Source organism: Tachypleus tridentatus, chromosome 10 (assembly GCF_004210375.1).
Source record: "Tachypleus tridentatus isolate NWPU-2018 chromosome 10, ASM421037v1, whole genome shotgun sequence".
Lineage (NCBI taxonomy): Eukaryota > Metazoa > Arthropoda > Merostomata > Xiphosura > Limulidae > Tachypleus > Tachypleus tridentatus.
The window spans coordinates 47,703,436-47,730,479 of NC_134834.1; the positions used below are offsets into that span (position 1 = coordinate 47,703,436).

Genomic DNA, 27,044 nt, shown 5'->3' on the forward strand with positions numbered 1-27,044 from the left:
ATTTAAGTTTCAATAAAACATTTTTTGTGAAAAATTAGTTAATAAAACTTTGCTTTTTTGTTATCAAAATTTTCGCACAAAGCTTTTAATCTTTTCACCCTTCTGTGGTAAATCTTAGGTCTTACAACGATAACATCGAGTTTCGATACCCCTGGTGGGCAAAGACACATTGCCTTTTATGTAGCTTTATACTTAATAGTTTATACTTAACAATGACATAAAGTAACCTCTTTTCACAAATACATGTTTAAGAAATGAGGAAATTTACAAAACAATAAGCATTTTACCACGAAAATAAATTTGAGAGTTATGTATTATTATGTTTTTTTTTTCAAAATTTACCATAATTGATTATAACGACAACACTTTTAGAGATATTCATACGTTTTTACTTGTATATCCTCAATCATTCTAAGCGTGGAAAATAAGCTAGATCGTATTTTCAAGTTCTTTAATAATAACATAGGGAAATATTTTAGCAGTAGTGTGTTTGTTTGTTTGTTTTTGTTTTTTTCAATTTCGCGCAAAGCTACTCGAGGACTATCTGCACTAGCTGTCCCTAATTTAGCAGTGTAAGACTAGAGGGGAGGCAGCTAGTCATCACCACCCACCGCCAACTCTTGGGCTACTCTTTTACCAACGAATAGTGGGATTGACCGTCACATTATAACACCCCCACGGCTGAAAGGGCAAGCATGTTTTGGTGCGACTGGGATTCGAACCCGCAACCCTCAGATTACGAGTCGAACGCCTTAACACGCTTGGCCATGCTGGGCCTCAATAGCAGTGTGACACTGATGAAACTTTGAACCTGAAAGTTAGGTGAGAAATAGTCATATTCATTTCTAAAAATGGTAGATTATTTATATTATTAACTTTTTAGTAAAATGTGTAAAGTTTTCGTTTGTTATTCTTGCTTTTATGTATTGTGTGATCTTTATCGAATTTTAGGTGTTACAAATATACACATGCTCAGCACCAGGGTTTTAGATCGTTGAGTGACCTCTTTCTAATTTTTGATATTTAAGTCGTTTCGGTGGACATAGAACGGTCACGTACAATCTTGACCTCTTCCTCCCTTATTTATGGCTATTAATAACTTTATTCTTTGGGTAACTGTTAAATGTTGAATGCAACATACAAGAGGGTATTGCTTTCACAAATGTTCACTGATATGGATACAAAACCCCCATCAGGGCCATGTCCAAACGGTCATCATTTACACTGAGACACACTCGCTATGGTTTTTGTTTTGTTTGTGAATTTCCTGCCAAGCCTCTCAACGGTCATGTAAACTAGATGTCTCTCTTTTAGAAGTGATAAAGTAAAGAGAAAATAGGTAGTTAACACTACTCCCCATCAACTCTTGAGCTACTCTAATCAAATAGTGGGATTGAACATCACAATTTAACACCCTTGCGGCTGAAAAGACGAATAAGTTCGGTGATACGATTCGAACCCAGAATATTTTATTCTCACTGTGTGAGTTAACTGAACGTAATGTAAAGTGATTTTGTAAGCCTCAATTTCGTAATACCACAAGTCCAGCAATTTATCTCTGTATTTATTATTCCTCTTTTACAAGGCAAAAGTCGAGTTTCGATGTTCGTGTTGGGCAGAGACGTATTGTGTGTAGCTTTGCGCTTTACAACGATATAAACTAAAAGCTTTTTATGAATTCATATTTGTCAAATGTGCACATTTACAAAACCATAAATATTCACCACAAAATTCTTAGATATTAAATATCGACTACAATATGGATGCTGAAACATGAAAAAGGATTAAGTTTAATATTCAATTCATAAATAAATATGTTCTATGAAAAAAACCAATAAATTCATTCATCATTTAATTCACAACTTTCTCAATTTTCTTTAACAACAACTTTGTTTGACATTCAATTCTCAACCCTTTCCTGTCAATAAACAATTATTTTGTTTAATGTTTACTTCATAACCTTCTCCTGTAACGTAAACAACCTATTTGTTTAATATTTGATGTCACAGAAGAAAACACATTTTCAGGTAGTTTAAAATTAATTTTTTGCGTATCTTAGGCATTTCTTTTATTTGACCAACATATTTTCCATAAATCTCTTGTATAATAATTTTCTAAAAGTATCTTTAATTAGATAAAAAATTTTAATCTTAAGTAATAAGTTAAGCCAACAATCTCCAATAAAAACAATTAAATCGTTACTGCGCAATAGAAATAAAAGAAAGAATAATACGAGTTATTATATAGGAAACTCGTAGGTTAAGATTAACGATTGAAACCTAATACATTCCAGTTTTGAGATACCACATTTAACTATGGACTTTCAAAACGAATATTTCTTTAATTACCTTATGACAACATAGTTTCTCGTAGACTGCTTACACTAATAATAATTTATTTCTTAAATGTTTCAAAAAGTATACAATACAGAGTATTTGTAATCTATGGGCGCTACCAAATGCTCCTTTCTGCTCAATATATGCATAGATATTTTAGAAAGACATATATGAATTATAAAAAAGCATTTTAAACTATGCACACAGCAGAAAAGTCTTGGTTATTGAACATCAACTACAATGAGGTTACTATCTATTCTGCTTGTCATTCTTCTTGCTTTTTAACTGCTCATTACTTGTCTTTGTCCGTATAAAAGAATATATTAGAATACTGTTATACTGAGATAGTTCCACTGTATGTTTATATACATATATATTAACTCAGCTCTAAAATAAACGCAATGTATTTTTTAACAATATCGGGCTTGAAATAGATATATTAAAGTCTGAAGACAGAAGAAGTTTTTAACTACTCTGTTGTTTTAAACCTATTTTAATGAGAATTAAAACTTTAGTGGTATTAACTTCATATAGTTGAAAAGTATATCATGATTTAAGTTGGAGTTAATTATTTAAAATTTTGAAATTCAATTAAATTTGGTGAAAGAAGTGCAGCTTTCTATTAAGATAATAAAAAGAAAAATTCATAATATTTTACAACAAACTTAAACCGGTATCAAAGGATTGCTAGAATGCTTAATATTAGAAGCTAAGGAAAAACACTAAATTATCTAGATAAATGCGTTGGACATAAGTGGGTGTGAATACCACAGATTAGTTAACCACATACTGGGCACTAAGTTTTTCACTTCCTCACATCGGATTCCAACTCGAAACATTTCCACCTTATATTCTACTTGTATTAGTGTTTTAAGTTTGGCAATTATTTATGGAAAGGCGTAGTTAATGATATTTAATGAGGGTGAGCTTTCATAAATGGTGTAAACTATTTATCAAACAAATTTATTTCTTTAAAACACTTCTTATGAACATTTTCAATAAAGGTCTTTATATAAACTTTTCTAACTCACATGCTCAAATATGAAAATAATTATTGTATACACAGGTGATATGCATGGAAGAGGAGTCACAAACAATAATTGAGGATAAATTATCATTAGTGCAATACACTGCTACAGATAACACAAAAGCAGAATTAAAAGTTGTACAATGTTTTCATATTTTCATTTGTTTTAAGCAGTAAACTTTGACTTTATTCTACCATACGCTTATCAATGTTTGGTTGGAAATCTATGTTTCAACTGGCCGGTATTGCCCTCCACTGTTCAGCCAAGTTGCTTGGTTAATATTTGGCCTTCTCAGTTACCATATGAGCTCCTTATAGCCTTAATAATATTCTTATTGGCAAAATAATATTCTTCAGGCAAAACTATGGTTATAAGTATTTCGTCAGCCTTTTTTATTTCTATGTACCATTTTGAAACATTTGTTGTATGCTTGGGATCACTGTTTTACTGGAAGATGATTCCATGCCCAAAAATTCTTGTATTAATAAGAATCTGTGTGTAGGTGTTTACATTTAGGGTGTCATCACTTTCTGTAGCTCTCAAACATTACTGGCTGAGAGGCAGTCCAACAATGTGCTTCAATCTAGATTTACTAAGTTGACTGTTATACAGTTCGTGTCTCTTCAAATGAAAACTACCATTGGTTGTTGCCTGACAGTTTCATATTTGATGTTCCTGTATCAAACATCCTTCTCCATCTATGTTCTTTCTATCAGTTGGTGCATAATGTCTTTTTCAGCATTGTATTTTCAAGCATCTACCCATCTAATTGGGCCACTCAATATGTACCTAACCCTTTTAGAAGCAAAATTCGCACCTACACTGACAGCCAAATCATTATCAAGATTTTTAACGGATTATCTTTTATCAAATAAAGATCCCTGAGTAATCTCTTTAAATTCCTTTTATGGAATTGGACTTTCACTCTCGACTGCTTCTATCATCAACAATACTAGTTTCACTTACCTTTTTCAGTTTCAAATTAAACAAATGCTACTCAAACAGAAAATATATGATAATCTATTATATGCAATATCTTCATAAGCCAAAGCTTTGAACCATACACATTTGTCATGTGACATTCTGTTCTTGGAGACATGAATGTAGCTATCACACTACTGCTGGGAATAGTATGAATGCTTGTAATTTTGTAGGTATTATAACGGTGTAATACTTACCTAATTGATTAGATGACAGATGATCACAGTTTAAAGTATTAAGACGTGGTTTTCCTCTGGCACAATTCATTTTCATCGGTCGAAGATGATCAGTTCTATAATATTTGCTTTTCTAACTCATTTTCTTCATGTTCCCATGTTTAACTTTTCTTACGTAATAATTTATGACATCGTGTATTTCTTGTTAACTGGTTGTATAAAGCTGATTTCATTAATTTAATTTTGTAGTTTTAGCTTACATAGTTTGCTTACTTTTCTTCATAATATTATTTTCATTTTGGAGAAGAAGTGACATTCGTAATTTGAGTACAATTCTCAAGAAATTTGTTTTAAACCATTCTGCAATCAAGGTAAATGTTACAACCGAACAGAAATAAAATAAAGCTACGGGATAATAAATAATAAATAAACAGAAAGTCAATACGATATTTATGAATTGTGACTAAAACCATGTGTAACTGCGTAGAAAAAACACCCATCACAACCATATTGCCAAATGTGTATAACTGAAACACTTCCATAGTTGTCTGCCTTGATAAACACGATTATCTGGGTCCAAAACAAAGCTGGTGGTAGACATAGATCGTAGTGAGATGTGGTAAGCTTATAATTTCAGAAGGCGTTTACCTGTCTTATTCCAAACCACAACGAATAAAACTAAATAACTGCTCGATACGTATTTCATTAGCTCTCGAACTACCAATCTGTTTTATATTTTTCATTACAAGTGGGGTCCACATACTGGATCGTACAGAATACTTTATTGCGTGTTACATTACTTGAAGTGAAGAACTGGGCGAATTCAATCATTTTCCATGTTATTAGGAATTCCGTAACCAACAAAGTCATAGACTCATTAGCAAAATGGTGTCTAAATGTGTCAAAACCACATCGGTAATTCTAGGGTTAAGGTACAAGTAGTATTCAAACTTTTAAATTTTGAAATGAAATGTAATTCCATTGCATATCTTAGGTTTTGGATGAATACTAAAATATCCAAACAAGAAATGATTGAGAAAATTTTGGGAGTTAAAAAACATAAGATGTTTTTAATAACATATTACCTTACAGAGTCTTAACTGCGATTACTGGTTTGATATAATGTTGTAAGCTCATCTACTCAAAATTAAATTTAACCATGTAATGCTTTAGTTCTAATTATAATTAACCTATCTAGCTGACACAAACTGAAATATTGTACCTTATCTGCATAAAATTTTCTGGAGGTTAGGCTACTTTCCAATACTTCCCAGATTACCGGTGAGGTTTGCATATTGCGTACAAGGAATATTTGTTTCTGTTTTCGCGTGTTACAGTAGCCGAAGTGAAAAAAAACTAACTTACAAATCAGGACTCAATAAACGTAGTGGACACAGCACAGTAGCCCATTGTGCAACTTCACAACTTAAAAACGAAATAGCAAAACTACAATAAAAAATGTAAGATATTTGACGTTTAATACAAAACTTAAGTTGTTTTCTGTGTAGTAGAATGTACAAATTACCAAATGTTCAGTTAGAGTTATTTGAACACAGCGTTCAATATTTTATTGGGATATTTCAGCTTCGGCGAAGACGACTCGAAACATGGATAAGAGAAACATGGGAACAGAGTTAGTGCATGAAAGTAAATACCACGGAAATAAAGCACTAATGATCATTTTACCGATCGCAGTTTGTAAGGAGTCTATACAGAGTGTGTTAAGCGTAACGTTGAGCACTTCCTTTCCTTTACGTCACTTTATGTGTCCTGTTCATAAAACGGCTCCAAAAACGGGAATGTTATTCATTGATCCTCCACAAAACTTAAACATTTTGAAAATATTTTATATTAAAAGAAGCAATTTAACCTTATGTGATATTCTTAAGCGAGGTTTTATTCATAAATACTATATTTTTTTAGTTTTAAATTTATCCTTTTTTTTGAAACTACGAGCTGTTATCTAAATTATTTCGTAATAAATTTGCGTTTACAGTAAAATTACAAAAGAATATTTAGATAAATAGACAAATACATAGATTCAACTTACTAAGGTGGTTCTTGTAAGCCACTTTTGAGGATTCCGAGTCGTCTTAGTACAAACGCAGGTAACGTAAGGAATCATGATGAGATCTGATGGATTCTTTTATTGAATGAAACTTTTCGGTTTTATTTTTTTTTCTTTGTTTCGTATAGGTTAAAGTTTCACAGGATTTATAATAATAGTAAAACTAGGCCTAACAGACATCCAAAACCGATAAGATGGCCTGTCAGTGTGGTGATTACTGACACATCTTGAAGCCGGGCTGGTCTACATGAACAACGACATCAAGCGACCTAAACCCGGGAACTCGAGCTAGATTTGCAGGCCGTCGTTTTTGCCGCAGGACGCATGCTTCAGAAAGCGCGAGAGCACGTGCCAGGTTGTAAGGTTCTCTCTGCAAGTTCACTGTCTCATCAAAGACTGCAACACGCGCACAGAGCAACAAATCTTCAGAATAGCAGACCAAGTAAATAGTTATCATAATCTGTTGAAATACACATATTTACGTTTTTAAGTAAACTGTCAAAACAAAAACAATAAGACAGTTCTGATTTTCTTTCTATTCATGGTGAGCTTAACTTTACAGTTAAGTAAAAAAAGTTATCAACGTCTCTATGGTTTGCCGCCATGCTCACTCAGAGGATAAGCAGGCGTCACATCCTTATCACCTTCACAGTTTACAATAAAAAAACTATCCCTCACCAAAAAACAACATTAAATTAAAAGTCATAAAAGTACGGTTATATTATGATATTTAAATCACAATAATAAGCATTGGCGTTGAACATTCCATAACTAGGGTTGGAAGATATATTACTGACGTATATCTATCTATCTATATAGAATATTTTCCATACAATAATAGGTCTTTCCCAAACAGAGCTAGTAATAGAATGCTCAAGTGAGCTGTACTTCTTATCCATGTCAAACATATGAATAGAGAATAAACCTAAAAGGCGATTTACTCCAGCTTCTAAATAGGATCCGCGTTTTAAGATTCTTCTGCCATAAGATTTCAGCTTTTTTGTGCTGTAGGTTTCTCTTGAATTTACTTCTTGACCTGATGGTTGACCTTCATAACACGTGCATATGATATACGCGTACATCTGATTTTCCAAATCTTTAAGAAAATGTTGAAAAATAATTAAAGGAACTACAAAATCCTAATAAAATTTAAAACTTATTTAAGCATCATACTTTTATGATTTAACTGAAATTGAAAATTAAATAAACAAAGCACTGCGTGCCACTTAAGTTAAACGGCAACGGCATAAACCCTTATGAGTTAAGTGTAACTATCTCTAATTTTGAACGCCTGCTTCCACAAGGAATTTGTCTAGTCTTTTGAATTTAATAACGGAATTGACTTTCTTTTTTTATATATAACGTGCAAACATGTTAAATGGGCCAAGCAAGTTTAGGGACAACAGGTCTCATACCTTTTATATCTCAATATTTAAACCGATGTATGAATAATTAAAGCATGGATAGTCCAGTAGTTTTGAAAGAAATAAAAAATGTAATAAAAAATGTACATTTTTAAGTATCTCTTTCATTGCTACAGTTTTGATCATGTTATTTAAGAATTCAATTATTATCAGCCCTAAACGAAAAAATCTATTTGGCCGAGAATATATTGTATTTAAGGATCAAAATATAATATGATAGTATAGAAATCATGCATACACATTACACGTGACCACAACACAAGAAATTTCATCAAACTTAATTTACTGACTCATTCAAATGGCAAGTAGATAAAAAAAAGACTCAAATCTCGTTCTATGATACAGTCACCAATTCTCGTGCAATTAACACAAGTTTAATAAGACGAAAGCTTTAATTCTAGATTCTGAAATCCGACCTCCTGAAAAATTCAGTAAAATAAATAAATGAAATTATTAAAAATAGTCTTAATGGAATTAGAAATGTATGCTTCAGGAAAGATCTCAGAATCGCCACTGAGTTACCGAAAGTTCAGTTTGAAAATACAGAGCACACTTTTAAACTTTTAATGCAAACCAAAACTCAAACATAGAAGAGTAGAAATATCCAACTCTCTCATTTAGAGCTTGTCAATATGCAAGACACTTTTATTTCCTTATCCTTTCATAGTTATTCTACCTAATACGATATGTTGAGACCTTTAACATATACTACATTAGCAGGTTATTTTTACACTTGCTAAGTGTACAAATAAGTCATCTAATGTAAAAAAAACTAATTTCTCAGAGTTTCTGATAACTATAACAGTAAAAGTTATTGAATCAAATTTCTGGTAACTGCTACAACATTTAGTAATTTTTAATTTTCTTAAAACAAATATATATATAGTACTATGATTCATATTATTCAAAGTATTGTTATTATTATTACTTAGTTTCTAACTAAGAATAAAACTACACAACAACTATCTGTTCACTGCCCACCATGGGTATCGAAACCTGGTTTCCAGCAATGTTAGTCCCGAGAAATACCCCTATGCCGCTAGGGGGAAAGGCATTATTATCATTATTAAAATTAAAAACATCTTTAATGCCTTTTTATATTTCCACTATGCAAGGAATATTTAATTATATCTGACTATATTGATGCTATACTTTTCTAGCATCTTAGATTGATTTATTTTGAATTTCGCGCAAAGCTACACGAGAACTAGCTGCGCTTGCCGTTCCTAATTTAGCAGTGTAAGACTAGAGGGAAGGTAGCTACTCAACACCACCCACCGCCAATTGTTGGGGCAGTCTTTTACTAATAAATAGTGGAACTGACCGTCACATTATAAAGACCCCACTGTTGAAAGAGCGAGCATATTTGGTTTGACGGGGACTCGAACCCGCGAATTGCGACTCTAGTGCCTCAACCACCTGATCATGTTGGGCCGAGGATCTTAGAAAGAAAGTTAATCGAATACATCTTTTTTACCTGTTTACAATTAAGAAAAGGATAAAACTATTAGCTGCTATTAATAAATATTTACGCGTATGAATCAAACACTTTTTGCTTCTCAACTGTAATATTGCAGCATCTTTAATAACTGAATGTGTTTTATGCTTCCACACAAACATTTCTAACGTTTAAAGAATATTTATTAGAACATAAATGTTTTTAATTGATTATGAATAAAGCAGCTTAATAAGTAAAACATAATATCTTATAAAAACTACCGATAATTGATTTTTAGAGAAATAAACTTTCGTCGGATAAATCACCACTGATATGACTTAGACTTGCACTTTTTGAAATTTAATTTAAAATTAAGTTGAACTAATATCAGTAAATATGTGTTTTCAGCTAACTATGCTTTAAAAACCGTGTTAAAAGCGCTTAAATATATTCTTTAATGTAAAATCTATAGTTTAGAAAAAGCAAAAATAAAAACCTATATTAGATATCGTAAAAAAAAAACCTCACACATTCTGATAAGACTTAGAAAGGATTCTCGTACTGGTGTATTTTTTCGTGATTTACTGTAATATAGCACTCGAAACTCGTAGAAAATTATGTTAATTGTATTTTTAATTTAAAATTTTGTGTTTGTCTGGTATTGAGCATAAAGTTAACTGACTATCTGTACTCTACAGTGACCCCCCGTAGGTATCTAAACACAATTTTTGTGTTTTAAGCTCTGAGTCACCGTTGAACCATCAGAAGAATAGTTTCAAGGTTTATTTGATGTAGTGTAAAGCCATCTTGGGTTATCTGCTGTGTACATCACAGTGAATCGAATGCCTTATTTTAGCGTGGTAAGTCCGTAAACTTACCGTTGTCTCACGAGGAACAGTTTGAAATTACAAATAAATTATTTAATTTAGGAAACTAAACGGCCTTACTCAGATATTCTTATAATCACGATGATGAAATTTTCTGATAACTGTTAAATTGAAACATTCTTGTAATCATTGAAAATGTTTGGAAATTACTGCAACTTTTGGTGAATTCCAAATTTCCTTGAAAAACAGATATTTAGATGTCACTACAGTTTATAATATTAAAAGTTTGAAACTAATTTTTTGTAGTTAAGCAAAACAATAAAAATAGACTATCGGAACTGTGCCCACTGCCAGTATTGAAATCAGTTTTTGCTACGTTTTAAGCCTTCAGACTTATCATTAAGCTATTGGAGAGTAAATATTTGTCATAAATTTGTTAAGGAAAGAAAATATCAAACTTATTAAATACTCGTAGGAAAATCATATTATAATGGAACTCTTGCTTGAATGATACTGGAAAAAACGTTTTTATTACGCGATATGCAATCCACAATTTCGCGAAATTTTTATCCTGTGTGCATGTAGATTTGCAATAGGGATAATGATTTTCGTGTTCCAACTCCGTTTTCTGTCACTGAGAACTTTATTTTCCCCGTTCTCAGGGTGCAGATATGATGTCTTGAATACATCACACGTAGATCTAATGCACTGGCGCCATTTATATAAATATAATACTACTGTCTGTTGCATATCCATGTAAATACGTCGCAGGCTGTAGATGGATCTTTACCAAAATTGGTATGGATGTTCATTAGATTCATGGGGAAATATATACAAATTTTTAGTTTTGCATTTCGCGGTTTCTACTAGTGTTTTTCTATGGTTTATACCACTACTTCGCCCCTGTTGATGGATCTTCACCAAATTTGGCACGTTTTGCTGTTTTTATGGGATTTGGAGTTTTATTAATTATATATAAAGGAAACAACTTCTCATGTCTTAAAATAACATTTCATTAATCATAAATTTACATAACTTCCGTCCAGGGTACTGGTACCCCAGCTAGTATAATGTAAAATAGTGATTATTACAAAATTTACCTTGGACCAATGAGAAATTAAGCATTTAATAGCAATTAGGAACAGTAACAAATAAGCGTTCTTCAAGAACAACAGAAACGCATAGTTAAATATTAATCTCATGAATAAGTTAGACAAAAATACATATTTGCTTTTATTCTTTCAGTAAGTGATTTATATTGAACTTTTTTACATTAAGCTCTTATATTTTCCCAGTTTCTGAAGAGGTTCTTCATTAAGTATTTCTACAGCTCTAGTAAACAATGATTCATGATAGGGTTCTATATCACCCCCATCCACATATAAAGTTACACATAATGTAAATATGGATTTGAATTTGAAATTTTGATTAGGGCTAGTTTCTAAGACTAAACATTAAAATGATTTCCATTATATAAATGTTTAATGGACGAATCAGAGCAGGAACTATCTCTATCAGCACAGATATGCCACCAGCTATGACTATATTGTTTTGCTGTCGAAAGATTACTTGTCTCAATTCTATACACAATTAACTTTCCTAATATCAATAGATTCTTCTTACAGCAATTCACATTTGTTGCTTTGATTATAATATTCTCAACTTATCATCTGCGTAAGTTGATCGTTTACGTTCAAAGGTGAATTTTATAAAAAGGTTAAATTTTACTTTTGCTTGTTGTACTTACGTACGATTCATAGAATTTCACAGAGAAGCGGCGTGTATCAAATGTGTAAAATTAGAATTAAAGCTTATTTAATTTTTTATTTTCCTATAATTTACTTAGAAATACTTTAGTTTTAGTTACTGTACGAATAAATATTTAGATATTTTTGGCTCTATTGACCCTGTGCTACTTTTGGTCTTACAAAAAATATTGACCAGATAACATCTTTTTATGTGTGTACAGTTAAACGAAGGATAAAAACCCTATGAATATGAATCAAACAGTTGTTTTCTATTCAACTATAATATCGCAGCATCTTTAATAACTGAATGTATTTGTTGTTTCCACAACTTAGAAGTATCTCTAACATTCATGAAATAATTCTTATTTGCGTATAAATGTTACTCATGTATTGTTATTATATCAAAATTGCTCTTTTAAAGTATACGACAAAACAGAAAGTGAAAACAAAAGGAATAACGTTTATTCAACCCGAAGTTAACTTGTGACATGAGGTGAAGGTTATGTAATATCAAAAGAAAAATATTGCTAAAAACTCATAAATTCTGCTATTTCTATCGCCATCTGGTGGCATAATAAGACATTTAATGATTTGAAACAGGAACGTATTCTAGCCTGTTGTTAGCAAGGAATTATATATTTGCTCCTTTAAACCTTGTGCAAGTTTAACCGTTTTGTACGTTATCGTTTAAACATTCACATAATTAAGTATTCGCAAACAAAATACGTGAATGTGGAATATCAAGTATTATTCTAGTGAAACGTCAGTGGTCTTTCTCTTTTGGTTTTGTGAACGCTTCTGTCATATACGCTGACAACTTTACTTTTTAATTTCAGAAAAATATAGCAATAATGAAATATATATAGTGTTAATATATATATATATATTAGAGAAGTATAGTGTTAATATATATATATATAATCTCCTTTTATTCATGATGGCGAGAAACCCACTTGAAGTAAAAATACATCTCAGGACGGCTGATATGGGTATTAACACTTTTACCAATAATGCAGAGAACAACGTTTCGATCTGAGGATGACCTAAAAAGGTCGAAATGTTATTCTCTGCTTTATTAGTCAAAATCTCCATTTATCCTTTTCGAAGGAAAGGCAGAGGAGTTTCAAAAGATTTATCTTGAAAATATTTGGAAATAACACTCATTTAGATTTTTGACTTATTTTCATACAATGTTGAGTTAGTACTTTAAGTTTCTGCAACAATAACCTTCGTACAACAATCAAGGATACTTCAGGAAGTGTAAAGAATGGGATACTATTACGTTTCCAGTAACGTACATATAAAACTTTGTTATTTGCGTTAATAAGACCACGTTTTCAACTCAAGCTGTTAATGTGACATTCACATCAACGATTACCAAAAAAACATCACTCTTAAAAACAGCCACAAAAGATGTATACATGGGATAAAGATTGCTTGTGTATTGATAAAAAAACAACTAGTTATTCATGATATTTTTCGGTTTTGAGGAAACAGTTAAGAAAAATTTTGATAATCTCATCATTCTATTGTTCCTGTTTTAATATAATGTTTAATGCTTTAGTATTAAATCGAATGACGACAGATTCCTTGGGAATACTTCTAGTTAACATTAAATAATTGAGTCGTATTAAAATAAATACCTTCCACATTTATTGTTAAATAGATCCTCAAAAATTAGACTTGCATGATATATTATGCTTATAATTATTCTAGAATCTCTATAAGACCGAAATAATATCTTAAGATATCGTCTATAAATCTCAATATTAAGCAAAATAAAAAAAAAGCCGATCAATATTTTGAAAGATAATACTACTCTCTATCTTTTCGGCCTGGCATGGCCAAGCGCGTTGAGGCGTGCGACTCGTAATCTGAGGGTCGCGGGTTCGCATCCGCGTCGCACCAAACGTGCTCGCCCTCCCAGCCGTTATAATGTGACGGTCAATCCCACTATTCGTTAATAAAAGAGTAGCCCAAGAGTTGGCGATGGGTGGTGATGACTAGCTGCCTTCCCTCTAGTCTTACACTGCTAAGTTAAGGACGGCTAGCACAGATAGCCCTCGAGTAGCTTTGTGCGAAATTCCAAAACAAACTCTCTCTTTTTAGGATGTACTTTCCAAAAACGTTCAAATTATTCGTGTTCTTTTTTTAATAGTAATTTGCCCACATTTAGTTCCTACGTCTCGTGTGAGAACTTAAGAATATGCTGACACCTAACGTATTTAAAAACAAGTTTATTTTTCTTTATTTTGGAGCGTTTTTATTTCATTGATTCATTACAAGTATTTTTGTCTATAATATTTTCAGAGCGTTCTTTATATATCTCGAGATGATGAGAGCATTTCAGGCCGACAAATTTGAAGCCTGGTTGTTTGAGGTAGAGAAGTTGGAGCTCGAAGTGTTGCAGGTTTGTTAACTTTTGACTTCTTCAAACACGTGAAGCGGAGAATAATATCGAGAAAATCATAGTCTGAATGTGGTCAAAGGATAATGGTGATTTTCAGAACTAAACAACATTAGTAGATTAAAAATCCTCTAAATTTCTGGATAAATCTGGCGTACTGGATAAGGGTTCCTATCCACTAATTTAAAAAATGGGTTCGAGGATCAAATCCCGATGGAGACAAAAATTAGTGCAGCAAAGAAACCTAAAGGGTGATAAAGGGCTAATAGACTAGAACACTGGAAAAGACAAGAAACAGGAGTACTGTTCTAACACTTCACATTTTCTTGCAGAAAGTCAAAATGAAAGCTACTTGAAAAAAAAAGGCGCTAATTATTGTGAGTATAGACAGGGTGCAGGTAGTCCAATGTGAGTTTTGAGTTACACTCAACAATAACAATATTTTGCCATGAATAAAATAAAGATACTTGAATAACGGGTAAATGCTTCTTTACGGAAATATCTATTCTTTATTGAGAAATAATCATTATAGTTTTATAGTAATATTTTTTTCAATTTGTTCAATGCTGATAATTTAAAGTATTATTGGAACTGTGGCCGAAAATGTCGTTAGCAATGAGAGCACGTAACTAGCTGTCCTGGTGGTTAGGGCATTTGCCTCGCAATCTGAGTTCAATTCTCGCCACAGAACACGCTCTCCCTTTCAGCTGTGAGGCCGTCAATCCCAATTCTCATTGGTCAAAGAGTAGCCCAAAAACTGGCGATTGATGGTATTGATCATTTGCCTTCCCTCTAGTCTGTCGCTACTAAATTAGGGATGGCTAATTCAGATAGCCCTCGTATAGCTTTGGGCGAAATTAAAAACAAACAAACAAATCTAACTAGCGATTAAGAAAAACCTAATCATTTTAAGTTTTTACTCTTTAATGCACTATTCTTAGTATTTCTGCTCAGTTTTCCATTTTAATTAGTCTTCACTAATATGTATGTTACTTAAAATATTTTAGTTTAAGTTTTTTTAGTTAAAGTTTCTCCTCATCAGAAGCCCTTAACAATGAACATGTTAATCATTATGTAAACACATTCAAAATTTTTGTTAGCCCACATGAAACCAAAAGAACATGACTGAACTATTTTCAACCAAGAAACACGTAATTTCTTCTAAGTTATTTCAATTTTGTCATTGTTATTAAAATAAATGTTCAGAGATGTGAGAAAATCTTTCTTGAAAGACTATTGTGGCACACAAAAGAAATGGCTTTGAATAGTCTTTAATATACTTAATTAACGTATTACTTTCAGGAAATTAATAAAGGAGGGTGAAATGTTTTGCTGAAAAAAAATGTAGAAATTAATTCTAAAATATGTGACCAATGAGATGGGAGGATTACAGCTAATATATTGTGCTTTTTAATCACAATATGTTTAATACCGAAAAAAAACTTTTGCTATCTGGATTTTACCATATTTTTAAGTGAAATAATTACGGGGTTAAACTTTGATCACACTGACTGGATGTCTATTAGAAGAAAGTCTAGAAAAGTTCGAAACTCTTAAATATCTCCACTCTCAACAGCAAGGTGGTGATGTTGAAAGTGAGACGTTTTCTCTCTATATGTGACATTTTTATAGCTGTTTCATTGGTTTGTACCTTTTTCTTTTCTATAGCTATCTTACAAGTATATTTTAGTACTATGAAGATGGGAATTACTACACGTTACTAAACTTTTATTACTGCTATGAAAGGAGGTTGGTGGTCGAAATTTCACCCTTAAACGCTCTGAACACACTGAAGAATTATTTTTCTGCTTATATGTTTTCAATTATAGGACTTCTTGATATGTGTCCTTTTTTGTGAGTTTTCACAAGTTTTAGCACTACTTTAAAACCTTTCTCCGCTTTAAGACAGCGGGACCAAGAAATCTATTGACCAAAACACCATAAGTTAGCTGTAGACATTTTATAGCTCTAATATAAAGAACTAAACCACGGTGAACTCAGCAGATAGCCCGATGTGGCTTTGATACAAAAAACACACACACACAAAGAACTAAAAATCACACATTGCATCATAATGAATTCAGATATTATTAACGATAACTTTTTATACTTTATTTTCGAAGTGTTTGTTGTGAGTGAACATGATCAGCAAAACATTAAAGTGGCAGGTTTATAAAAGCACTGTTTTAGAATTTTCGCCGATCAACTTTTACATTTTGTGAAGCTCATTGGTAAGAGAGCAACTACAAAAGTAACAAGAGCAAATAACAAACAAAAAAAAAACTCAACTACAAACTTTTACCACCAGTCTAATCAACAAAACAGACGATGAATATGTGATATAGATTTTGTATTCTAAACCATTACACAAATTGCTTTTTCTATAATAAAAAAGAGAAAATCATAAACTGACCTTTCAAATAAACGACGTTTCTCATAAGCAGAACAAGCTGTAACCTGTCGGCCAAGCAGCCTAAACCGTAACGAGAAGAACATTTCCTAAACTAACCTTTCAGATAAATGATATTTATCATAAACACACGAAGAAATTTTAATCTTTTAGAACAACAACCTTAACTCGACTTCTACATAGCATAAAGCAAGAAATGAACGTTGTAATATTCACAACAACAAATTATTTTCTGCAACATTGAATGGAATATTTTAAATTATTAAATTGTTATGAACCTGAATATCGAAAAAAATACTGAAAATACAAGATTTTCTTTAAGATTTTACTTGTTACATATCTAATAGTATAATAGTTCTTTTAAACAATATTTGTAGTAGTATTTAGAAACAGCCGTAAAAAAGGTTACGACAAGGAAAACATAGTGTTACTTTTATACACCCAGAGACATTTGTACGAATTTATGGTAAGACAAAATTTTTGCATTATTATGAGAGTGAACTAATAAGCTAATTTTGTGGATATTTTATTTTCGTATTTTACAGATTTGTAAGAACTATTTGTTATATGTAAAACTTCAGTTTGACTTTAGATATACAATCAGTCAATAAAAACAACGACGTTCCCTCGTGATATGCAAATACTAAGTATCGCGATCTCCTTCCTGGTATATTTCATATTAACAATAGGCTCTGACTTGGGAAATAATAAACGTCTTGTAGATCGTGTAATAAATTAGTCTGATGTGTTGTTTTATCCAATCACAGAAATTTTCTTCTGTTTCATGTGATAGTTGTACTGACAGGAATGTTGAGAACATCAAAAGTAGAGACTAACGCTAGTGACGAGTCCAACGGATTTGACAAGGAAGCAAAAAGTGAGCGTAGCTCTAGATGATAATGACTGCACCGAATACCATTCTGTGATGTAAGATTAGGAGGATAAAAGTATCGAACCATTCCTAACTATTTACAAAAAGTCAGAGTAAGACTAATACATTCAGACACATCACAATAATCACGTTGACAAACTAGTTATTACAGTTGAAAGTAAAAGATACATCTCGGAAGTTAGAATGATTGTGTATCAAACAGGAATTTGCTCTTCTTCGATTTCGAGCTACTTGGTAAGCCCCATAGTTAGCTCAGTGCTCTGTCTTAGGGTTATACCACTAAAAATCGTGTTTCGATACCCGTGTTTGACACATCACAGATAATCAGTTATGTAGCTTTGTGCTTAATTAAGATGAAACATACAAAGAAACAAGCTATAGAGTGATAGCTTCAGGACTTAGAATGTTATTGTCTGGGAAGTTCTTACACATGTTGTGTTCATGATCTCTGATGGACATGCTTTCAACATCACTTTTAATGTTTGAAACCTTTACATTCGACTATACATTAACGATTTTGAGGAAAGACCAGAACATAGTTAGAAGTGAATATTCACTAATCATTACCCAATGCCGAAGACTAACCTTTTGAACCTTTATAATACATATGGGCCATTGTTGATCTTATTGCTTTCATACACCAAATATAAGTGAAAATAATGGTCAACTTTATCACTTCTACTCAGAACAGGGACCTGAGTAGGTGTCTAAAGTTTGTCTTTTAGTAAAACTTTAATTTCTAAACCTTAACAATCGAAGTTATTCTTTTACCTTTATGTTAAGCCTTTTGTATAACTCACAATAAAGTATAAGAGAAAATGCTGATTGTGTTTATATTCTTTCAGAAGCAACGCTTTGCCCTTTGGTGGCTCTAGTACCAAATTTTTCCAATCAAAGGAGCTAACCTGATAGCCTCATTACCATAAGTAGTATGATTTAGCTACTAGCAGCAGAAAGTGACCTCTAGGCCATTGAACGTCCAGCGATACATTGCATCTTTATTGGAAGAAAGCTTAGAAATAAACCATTGTAAAAAAAGCTTAAAGTTCGGATGCTGTGGCCGATGCTAAGATGGTCTTGACATCATTCCTTCGATGTCATCTGCATGAACATCAACCACGACCCTAAATAATGTGCTGCAACTTCCTAAGGTAAGCAGATGGAATTTGTTTGTTGTTGTTGTTTTTTTAATTTGGGCTACTCTTTACTAACGAATAGTAATGCTTCTATGGCTGAAAGGGCAAACTTGTCAGGTGATGAGGATTTGAATCCGCGACCCTCATACTGCTAGTAGAACGTCTTAACAAAATGTAGTACATTTACATTACATAAAACTTGATATATATAGTATATATAGTATCAAAAGTCTATATAGTATCGAAACCACAGCCAAGGGAACAGGCTTGAATAAATCAGTGCAGTTTTGTGGTTGATAAGAAACAACCAATAACTCTAGTTTTTGGAAAATATGCACACATACACACAGACTTACATTGATAGAAACCAGGTTTCGACACTCAGTGTGGATACAGCACAAATAAATCATTGTTTAGCTTTGTGCTTACTTTTAAATTTTATTCCAAAATAGAATACACTAAGCATGTATTTAATCATGGCACATTTACAGATCCCTGTCTTGTGTAACGCCATAGGCAGGTATTACTGAAGAGTTGAGCTGACTACATCCTTTTCACGAGATCGCTTAACTAAAACTAAGAAAATACAGGAACGTTTTGAAAATGTATATATTAACATGATTGAATAAAAATATATTTCTGTTGTAATTGTTAATGGTAAATGCTAGCAATTATCAGAGCCACACTTAGAGCAATCTGAATATTTATGCTTAGATCAAATAATATTTGGAGTAAGAGAGACAACTAGTAAATGTGTCTACTAACAACGACAGAATATTAATCTCTGAAAATATTGTACTCAAAACAACGAATTTGTAATTACTAATAACATCACAGTGACTACATGCAAATGTGTCGCAGTTTCAAGATCAACAAGAAATAACTTTTAAAAACTGACTAATTAGAAAATAAAAAGAATATTTCCTTAGAATATCACATTTTTAGGTACCGCAGGAGTTCCCCAGTATTTTATAGGTAAGTCTGAGAGTTTATAACACAAAAAATCGGGCTTCAATATCCATAGTGGGGCATAGATTATGTAGCTTTGCGCTTAACAACAAACAAAGGCCCGGCATGGCCAAGCGTATTAAGGCGTGCGACTCGTAATCTGAGGGTCGCGGGCTCGCATCCCTGTCGTACCAAACATGCTCGTCCTTTTTCAACCGTGGGGGCGTTATAATGTGACGGTCAATCCCACTATTCGTTGGTAAAAGAGTAGCCCAAGAGTTGGCGGTGGGTGGTGATGACTAGCTGCCTTCCCTCTAGTCTTACACTGCTAAATTAGGAACGGCTAGCACGGATAGCCCTCGAGTAGCTTTGTGCGAAATTCAAAAAACAAATAAACAAAAATATTTCAAGAAAAATCACTTAAACCTCATATTTCAAAAACAAACGAAATGATATTCCAATGTGTCATACTTCTAGCATCCACAATTTAATCTCTAATACATTAACGAATAAATTACTCAATTCAAATATTCGGCTTGCGTCAAATGTGAGAGATTATTTTGTACCAAAGCAAAATACCTGATCAGCTTACTACACTGTTGCTTTCAAGAGAATTCTTCAGGCGAATTAAGAAACGTGGTACCAAGTTTTTTTTTTTATGTAATTACAGAAATATTTTAAGTCTGTATTGTAAAGTCAACCTTATAAATATTTGACTGCTTTTAACCTTTTATAATGTCTTGTACGTTAAGTGCCTTAAATAATATTGAGAAATATTGTGTAAGATAAAGCTTCTTTATAAAGTAACTATTAGCTTTAATCAACATTAACATAATGTAACTTAAATGAAACTGCAAATAAAAATATCTACACATATTCACATAACAGCAGCATGCTACCGTGTTTTCATAGAATGGTATTGTGATAGCATTATCATTGTCTCGTAATATGCAAATAATATTAAGAATTTGTATAAACATTAATGGAGGAGCTTCTTGGAAGCATCTTTAGCGATCATGTTATCCCGTCCCTCGCTGGTACAGCGGTAAATCGACGGATGAACTCAGCAGATAACCCGATGTGGCTTTGCTATAAGAAAACACACACACGCACATCATATTATTCTGTAGTATGTGTTTTTCTAAGTAGCCTACAGGCATTGCATCACTTTGACGTAAGAAGTAATGCGACGTCATAACATATAACTCAACTGAGCATTGTAGAGTAATTTAACATCAAAGAGAAATATAAAATTTAAGCATGACTTCTTAGGAACTCATGTAAGTGTTTTGTAACTTTGTTCGTTAGAGAAAAAATAAAGCAATGGTATGTATTTTCCATCTGGCAACAGTTGTATCTTATATCTGAAATATAATAGAGTTTTAGAAGCACAACAAAATTACCAAATACAAACAAAATAAAAAATAATTGGAATAAAAGTCACAGAGCAGATAATATTTTAAGTATCCAAAAAGTATGAAAATAAAAAATAGTTTGTAGATAGTTATTTTCAAAAATATTATTTACTGTAGAGAGCTGTAACTTTATTTTTGAGTTTCTAATATTCCATATCCTCCCCGGGATGCTCAGCTGTAAGTAAGCGTTAAAAATTGGGTTTCGATACTCACAGTAGGAATTAAAGGAATATATAGCCCAACATTGCATTTATCAACAAACTCCACATTTTGATTAGTTTACATTCATCAGACATGCCAGGTACTTCAATATTATAACATATGCAATGTTAGGAATTATCATTGTTAGCTTTGAGTAAATTTGCCGGTCATAAGGGTAGGTAAAACACAAAATACCATGTAAAGTAATCCAAAATTAAATTAAGGTCCACTATTGCAAAAAAAATAACAAAGTTATATCTAAAACAAGTTTCGACACTTTCAAAAGTCCTGTTCCGATCAGCTCAGCGGCAAGTCTCAGGGCTTACAACAATAGAAATTGGGTTTCGATACATGCGGTGATCTCATCATAGATAGCTCATTGTGAAACTTTGTGCTTAATAAGAAACAAACCATAACTTTTGTTTATGGAAAATATACACATACATTATTTTAAAGCAGAGGTTCCAAGCTGTTTGCTCCCCAGCAGCACAGAGCTATGTTTGTGGACTTACACTGATAGAAATCGGGTGTAGCTTTGTACTTAGCTCTAAACAAAGTAAAAATTAAGAGCACAAGACGTTGCAGGTTAGGAAAACGCAGGTGACGCTTTTAGGAAGTTATGGCGCAAACTATACAACAACAACAGAAATGTACGCTACGGTTGTTCATTTTGGATCCTAAAACCATACTTAATGCATCATTATTTAAACAACAGATCTGATATATGTAGGTTTTTACCATTGTGAGTTAAGTAAATCAACAGTATGTTGTTTGTTAAAGCTGTCTGTACTTTCACGAGTAATACTAAAATAAAATATGAAAATTTATCCTAGTTTTAAAGTTCATATTAAACACTACATATGTGTTCCTCCACTTCCTAAGGGACTCTTCGGTACCTTTGGGCTCATAACGATGATGTACGGGTTTCGACATCCGCAGTAGGCACAAGGTAGATAGTGCGGTTTGAAATCAAAGAAGCAAGCAAGCATTATAAGTGGACATCAGCCGAGCACTAGAGACATCTGTACAAGTTTAATGAATAAATTTGATAAATTTATACAGGAAATTCTATCGATTTCTGTATTAAGTGCAATTTGGAAGTTATACATTTCGAGACAACATATGCACTGGAGCATCGTACATTATTTTTATCTCTACGACAGTGACTGTGTAAATTTTACTTCTGATATCTGTCCCTAGAGACAATAAGAAATGTCACTATTGTGCACAAGAAAAGCTTTACGTATTAAACAAACAATGTGAATTTAAATGTCAACGTATTTGTTCGACTACATTAGATTTTCTAGTCTAGAGGCTGAGATTTATCTAGACACACAAATATCAAAGGGAACAGTGGAATATAAACATTTCACTAGTATGTATGATGATTAGGATATACCGTTTATTGGCATTAAGTGATTCATTGAGTGAAACTAAAGTGATTGTGAATCATTGCATATGATGTTTAATAAAAGATTCGTGGTTTATTCGAATCAATGGTTTTAGTGGGCATTTCTATGTAGAAAAACAACAACTGGTAATAGTCATTTATATTAAAATAATCTTTTATTGTGTGTAAAAAGGTCAATGACACATATTTAATTAAGCTTCTTAAATAAAGGAACTTTATCTCCTGGGCATTAGTTTGCTTTAAATTCAGAGTTTTCGGATAAAACTGTACAAAGGTCATCTAATAGACTAGGGGGAAGGCAGTTTACTCAAGAGCACCAATGGAACTCTTAGACTGTGTTTGTCTGATCGAATAATGCGTACTTATGACCCTGAATACCATGCTCTAAAGGGACAATTTATAAGTGCAAGAAATCAAATACCTGCGGGAAAGGTTATATTAAAGATATTAAATATATTATAAGATGTGGCTCTTTAGAAGTAATTTATATATATACAAGGAATCAAATGTTTCTGGGAAAGATTATATTACAGACACTAATTATATTATAAACCATACTGGGTGGAAAATACTTTCTTATAAATTCTAGAAGTCATTGTAATTCACATAATTTTAATCATGAGTTATTCGATATCTGTTCTAAGCACATACATATTGGAGAAACAGAAAACGTACGTTTAAGAATAAACCTACTTAAATCTTATGTCAAAAATGCTAATAATAGCTCATTATTAGTTAAAAACGCATTTGTAAGTAAATTATGGAAATTATTTCACTTTACAAGAACCTTATTTTCCTAGATATTTCAATGATGGCATTCATGTGAAAAAATAAGATATTATTTTATGAAAATTGTTTTATTAATAAATTTAATATACATTACATGTAACATCATTGTACAAAATGAGGGAGTTTGAAACATATATAAAGCTTTAAGGTCTTAAAACGCAGGAAGTTTTACATTAAGTAGATTTTGTTAAAGTTTTTTTCCTTATTTTTAGAAATTGAAGAATATCTAAAAAGATATAAAACTGTTATTTATAACTTTATATGTTAAATTTTTATTTAATTGCTTTAAACTAACAGTTATAAAGAGTTTTTGAAATACTTTTAAAAATATTTTTTATTGTTTCAGTTGTGTGTATGTCCCTCATGTGTGTGAGTATATTGCCCATGACTTTGTAATACATTTTCAGCACTTATCAGGGATTACCACTTACATCCTTGTGTTATTTCGCTGATCATGAGAAATCACAGGAGTCAGTTTCTAGGATTCATGATTGTTGTTCCATGATAAATTTAAATATTTGTGAACAGATTGTCTTTTATTGTTGTTTGTTTCTTTTTTTTTAGGCCTCGGCTCAGGATGTTAATTATCAAGCCGTGACTGGTCCATTAAGTGTTTTGTCATCTTCTGAAAGCCACATTTATATTTGAATATGTAATATAGTTATAAAGACCATGTTTTACAGTTTGTAACATACTAGAAGAAAAGCAATGAAAATGAAAGTTTTGAAATGAAATAAATAAGTGGACAAGTATATGCAAGAACAAAGGGATATTGGGGGGGGCGGACCTTGCCCATCCATCGTCAATGTACACATGGGTTTCCATTTGTCATAGGTGATATAACATTGAGCCTAATTTTACCAACACCACAGTGGCATAATGGTATGCCTGCGGACGTACAACGTTAGAAACAGGGGTTTCAATACCCGTAGTTGACAGAGCACATACACTCCATTGTGTAGCTTTGTGTTTAATTTTGAAAAACAAACAAAACATTTCTTCTCTACTGGTGAATAAAGTAAAAATAAATCTGTTATTTCAGTATTTAAGCTTTATCATTCTTACGAAATATGTTATTTGTTGAATGCTATAAACAGCATTGTTTTCAGTTACTGAACATTTTAATATAATACTCAACAGAAATTTTTACGTTCTATTTGAGCCTCATTAAATTTTATCTTCAAAACTGAAAGACATTTTCACGACCTCTTATAAACTATCAATAAAGAGCTCATTGTGTAATACATCTATCAAGCGGTAAGTTTACAAACTTAAATTGATAAAATTTGGGGATCGATTTCCAAAGATGAAGGAAATGTGCTAAAAATTCAACAACAGTAACCTTGCAATATACATTTTGTTTGTTTTTGAATTTCGCACAAAGCTACACCAGGGCTATCTGCGCTAGCCGTCCCTAATTTAGCAGTGTAAGACTAAAGGGAAGGCAACTAGTCATCACCACCACCGCCAACTCTTGGGCTACTCTTTTACCAACGAATATTGAGATTGACCGTCATATCATAACGCCCCCACGGCTAAAAGAGCGAACATGTTTGGTGTAACGGGAATTCGAACCCGCAACCCTCAGATTACGAGTCGAACGTCTTAACCCACCTGGCCATGCAGTGTATTTCTTTTGTAATTATCGAAAAATGTTAATATCTTCCGTTACTTTTAGACATATAAAACGATACATTCACACATCCACAAAAAGAATCTCCTTATGACGTACACGGAAAGCTGCAAAATGTACAAAATTATCAACAATAATAATCTATATTTGAAAACATCTATCTTTGTTCTTCTTTTACGACAATATGAATATTCAGAAATTCAGATTTCTTAAGTGTTTTTTTTTCTCTCTCTGTCTGAAAGAGTCAAACAGCTCTGCAATCTTTTATTTTCGTTATTTATATTTTTTGCACCGAAAAATATATTTGGTATTACGATCATTATATTGTGTTTTAAAAACTTTCCATAGTTGCTTATGTTTGAGTATTGCTTAAAGAAACAATGAGAATTACTTAGTTTAACATCTGAACAGGCAGGTTATAAGGCAGTTTCTTTGTTAAATTGATTACAGTAAGAAGTAATATCTAAAACAATTTTTCTTCCTCCAAGAGCGCGATTTTCACTTCTCAGTATTCAGTGCACCTCACTTCTTTTTCGTGTAATTTTTGTTTATTTTTGTTGGATTTTCACGGAATTCTTTCATATTATAAATTATTAGGACAATTCGACTCTGTGCGTTGAACTTTCAAGCTTAAAATGGTTGAAAACGCATACGACCCTGACGTCATAAGCGACTAACTAACGTCACTGGCGTCTCCACGGGCCACTTCAGGAGGAGTTAACGAGGTAAGTTATGTTGCAGTTTGTGACGTCAACTATTTGAACTAACGAAGAATCCATTGCTAGCAGCAGCTGGGACCAAAGAATCGATTAATTTCTCTCAAGATTCTTAGCTTAATTTTTTACTTGAATCACTAGAGTTTGAATGACTTGTATGTTTGAATGTAATAAGTAAAATAATTCCTTTTACTTATTAGTTAAGATATTTAAACTACACAACAACTGCAGTAATATATAAATGTGTGTGTGTGTGTGTTTTCTTATAGCAAAGCCACATCGGGCTATCAGCTGAGTCCACCAAAGGGAATCAAATCCCTGATTTTAGGGTGTATAAATAAGGCTTCTGCCCACGTTGACCAACAAATTTCAAAAAGCCAAAATGTTAAAAGAACACATCATATAATAGCCCAAATGTACAAAAATTAGGTCACAGTCATAACAAAACTCAAAATTATTACAAATAGCCAAAATAATTAAAAGTAACGAAAAATTGCTTTAAGTATATCAAAAATAACAATTTAAAATTTTGATGCCCTTTCCTCAAGGTCACATACTTTTAAGGACATTGTCTATCATTTGGTGTTTTAAACATTTTATATTTCCCCAAATTTCCAGCTTCAAAACACTTAGATTTCGTGTTTCGTCCCATGGGGCGAGAGCGGTAAGTCTATAAAGCTAAAATTCGGAGGTTGATTCCCCACTGTGAATATAGCCGATAGTTTGATCTGACTTTTCTCTAAAAGCAAACGAACTTTCGTGTTCCAAATCCGAAAATAATTTTCAAATACACGTTTTCTGTGAACAACACATTTGTATCTTTAAAATCGTAACTGGTCATCCTCTGAAGATGAATTTTATTAGTTAATAAAGATATGTTCCACATTGGCGACACATGACGACATTGATAATAACTATAACATGTACAACATTGTCCACACACAGATTAATAAGGTTCTTGCATATTTTTTGTTTTTAGTAAGTCCACATTCAACAGTTCTTCTCGATGAATTTATTTTTATTTTGAGATTATATTATGTGGAAGCAGTTCTAATGGATC

General features: G+C 32.2%; 1 protein-coding gene and 1 long non-coding RNA gene across 4 annotated transcripts in view; one reads left to right on the forward strand and one right to left on the reverse strand.

Moving 5' to 3' along the window:
• LOC143229207 (uncharacterized) overlaps positions 1-7,167 on the reverse strand; it is a 120,659-nt gene extending 113,492 nt beyond the window's left edge. For 2 of the 3 annotated variants that reach the window (XM_076461201.1, XM_076461200.1), the window contains exon 1: positions 6,572-7,163. In XM_076461201.1, coding sequence (XP_076317316.1) covers positions 6,572-6,646 — 75 coding nt within the window. In that variant the 5' untranslated portion in view covers positions 6,647-7,163. Of the gene's footprint in view, positions 1-6,571 lie in introns of all 3 variants that reach the window. The other variant, XR_013015737.1, reaches the window with a different exon arrangement.
• On the forward strand, positions 1-26,042 carry LOC143229209 (uncharacterized). The gene is made up of 4 exons (XR_013015738.1): positions 1-822; positions 14,337-14,436; positions 18,581-18,886; positions 25,866-26,042. It is a non-coding gene; the product is annotated as an uncharacterized LOC143229209 (long non-coding RNA).
• Positions 26,043-27,044: the final 1,002 nt, after the last annotated feature.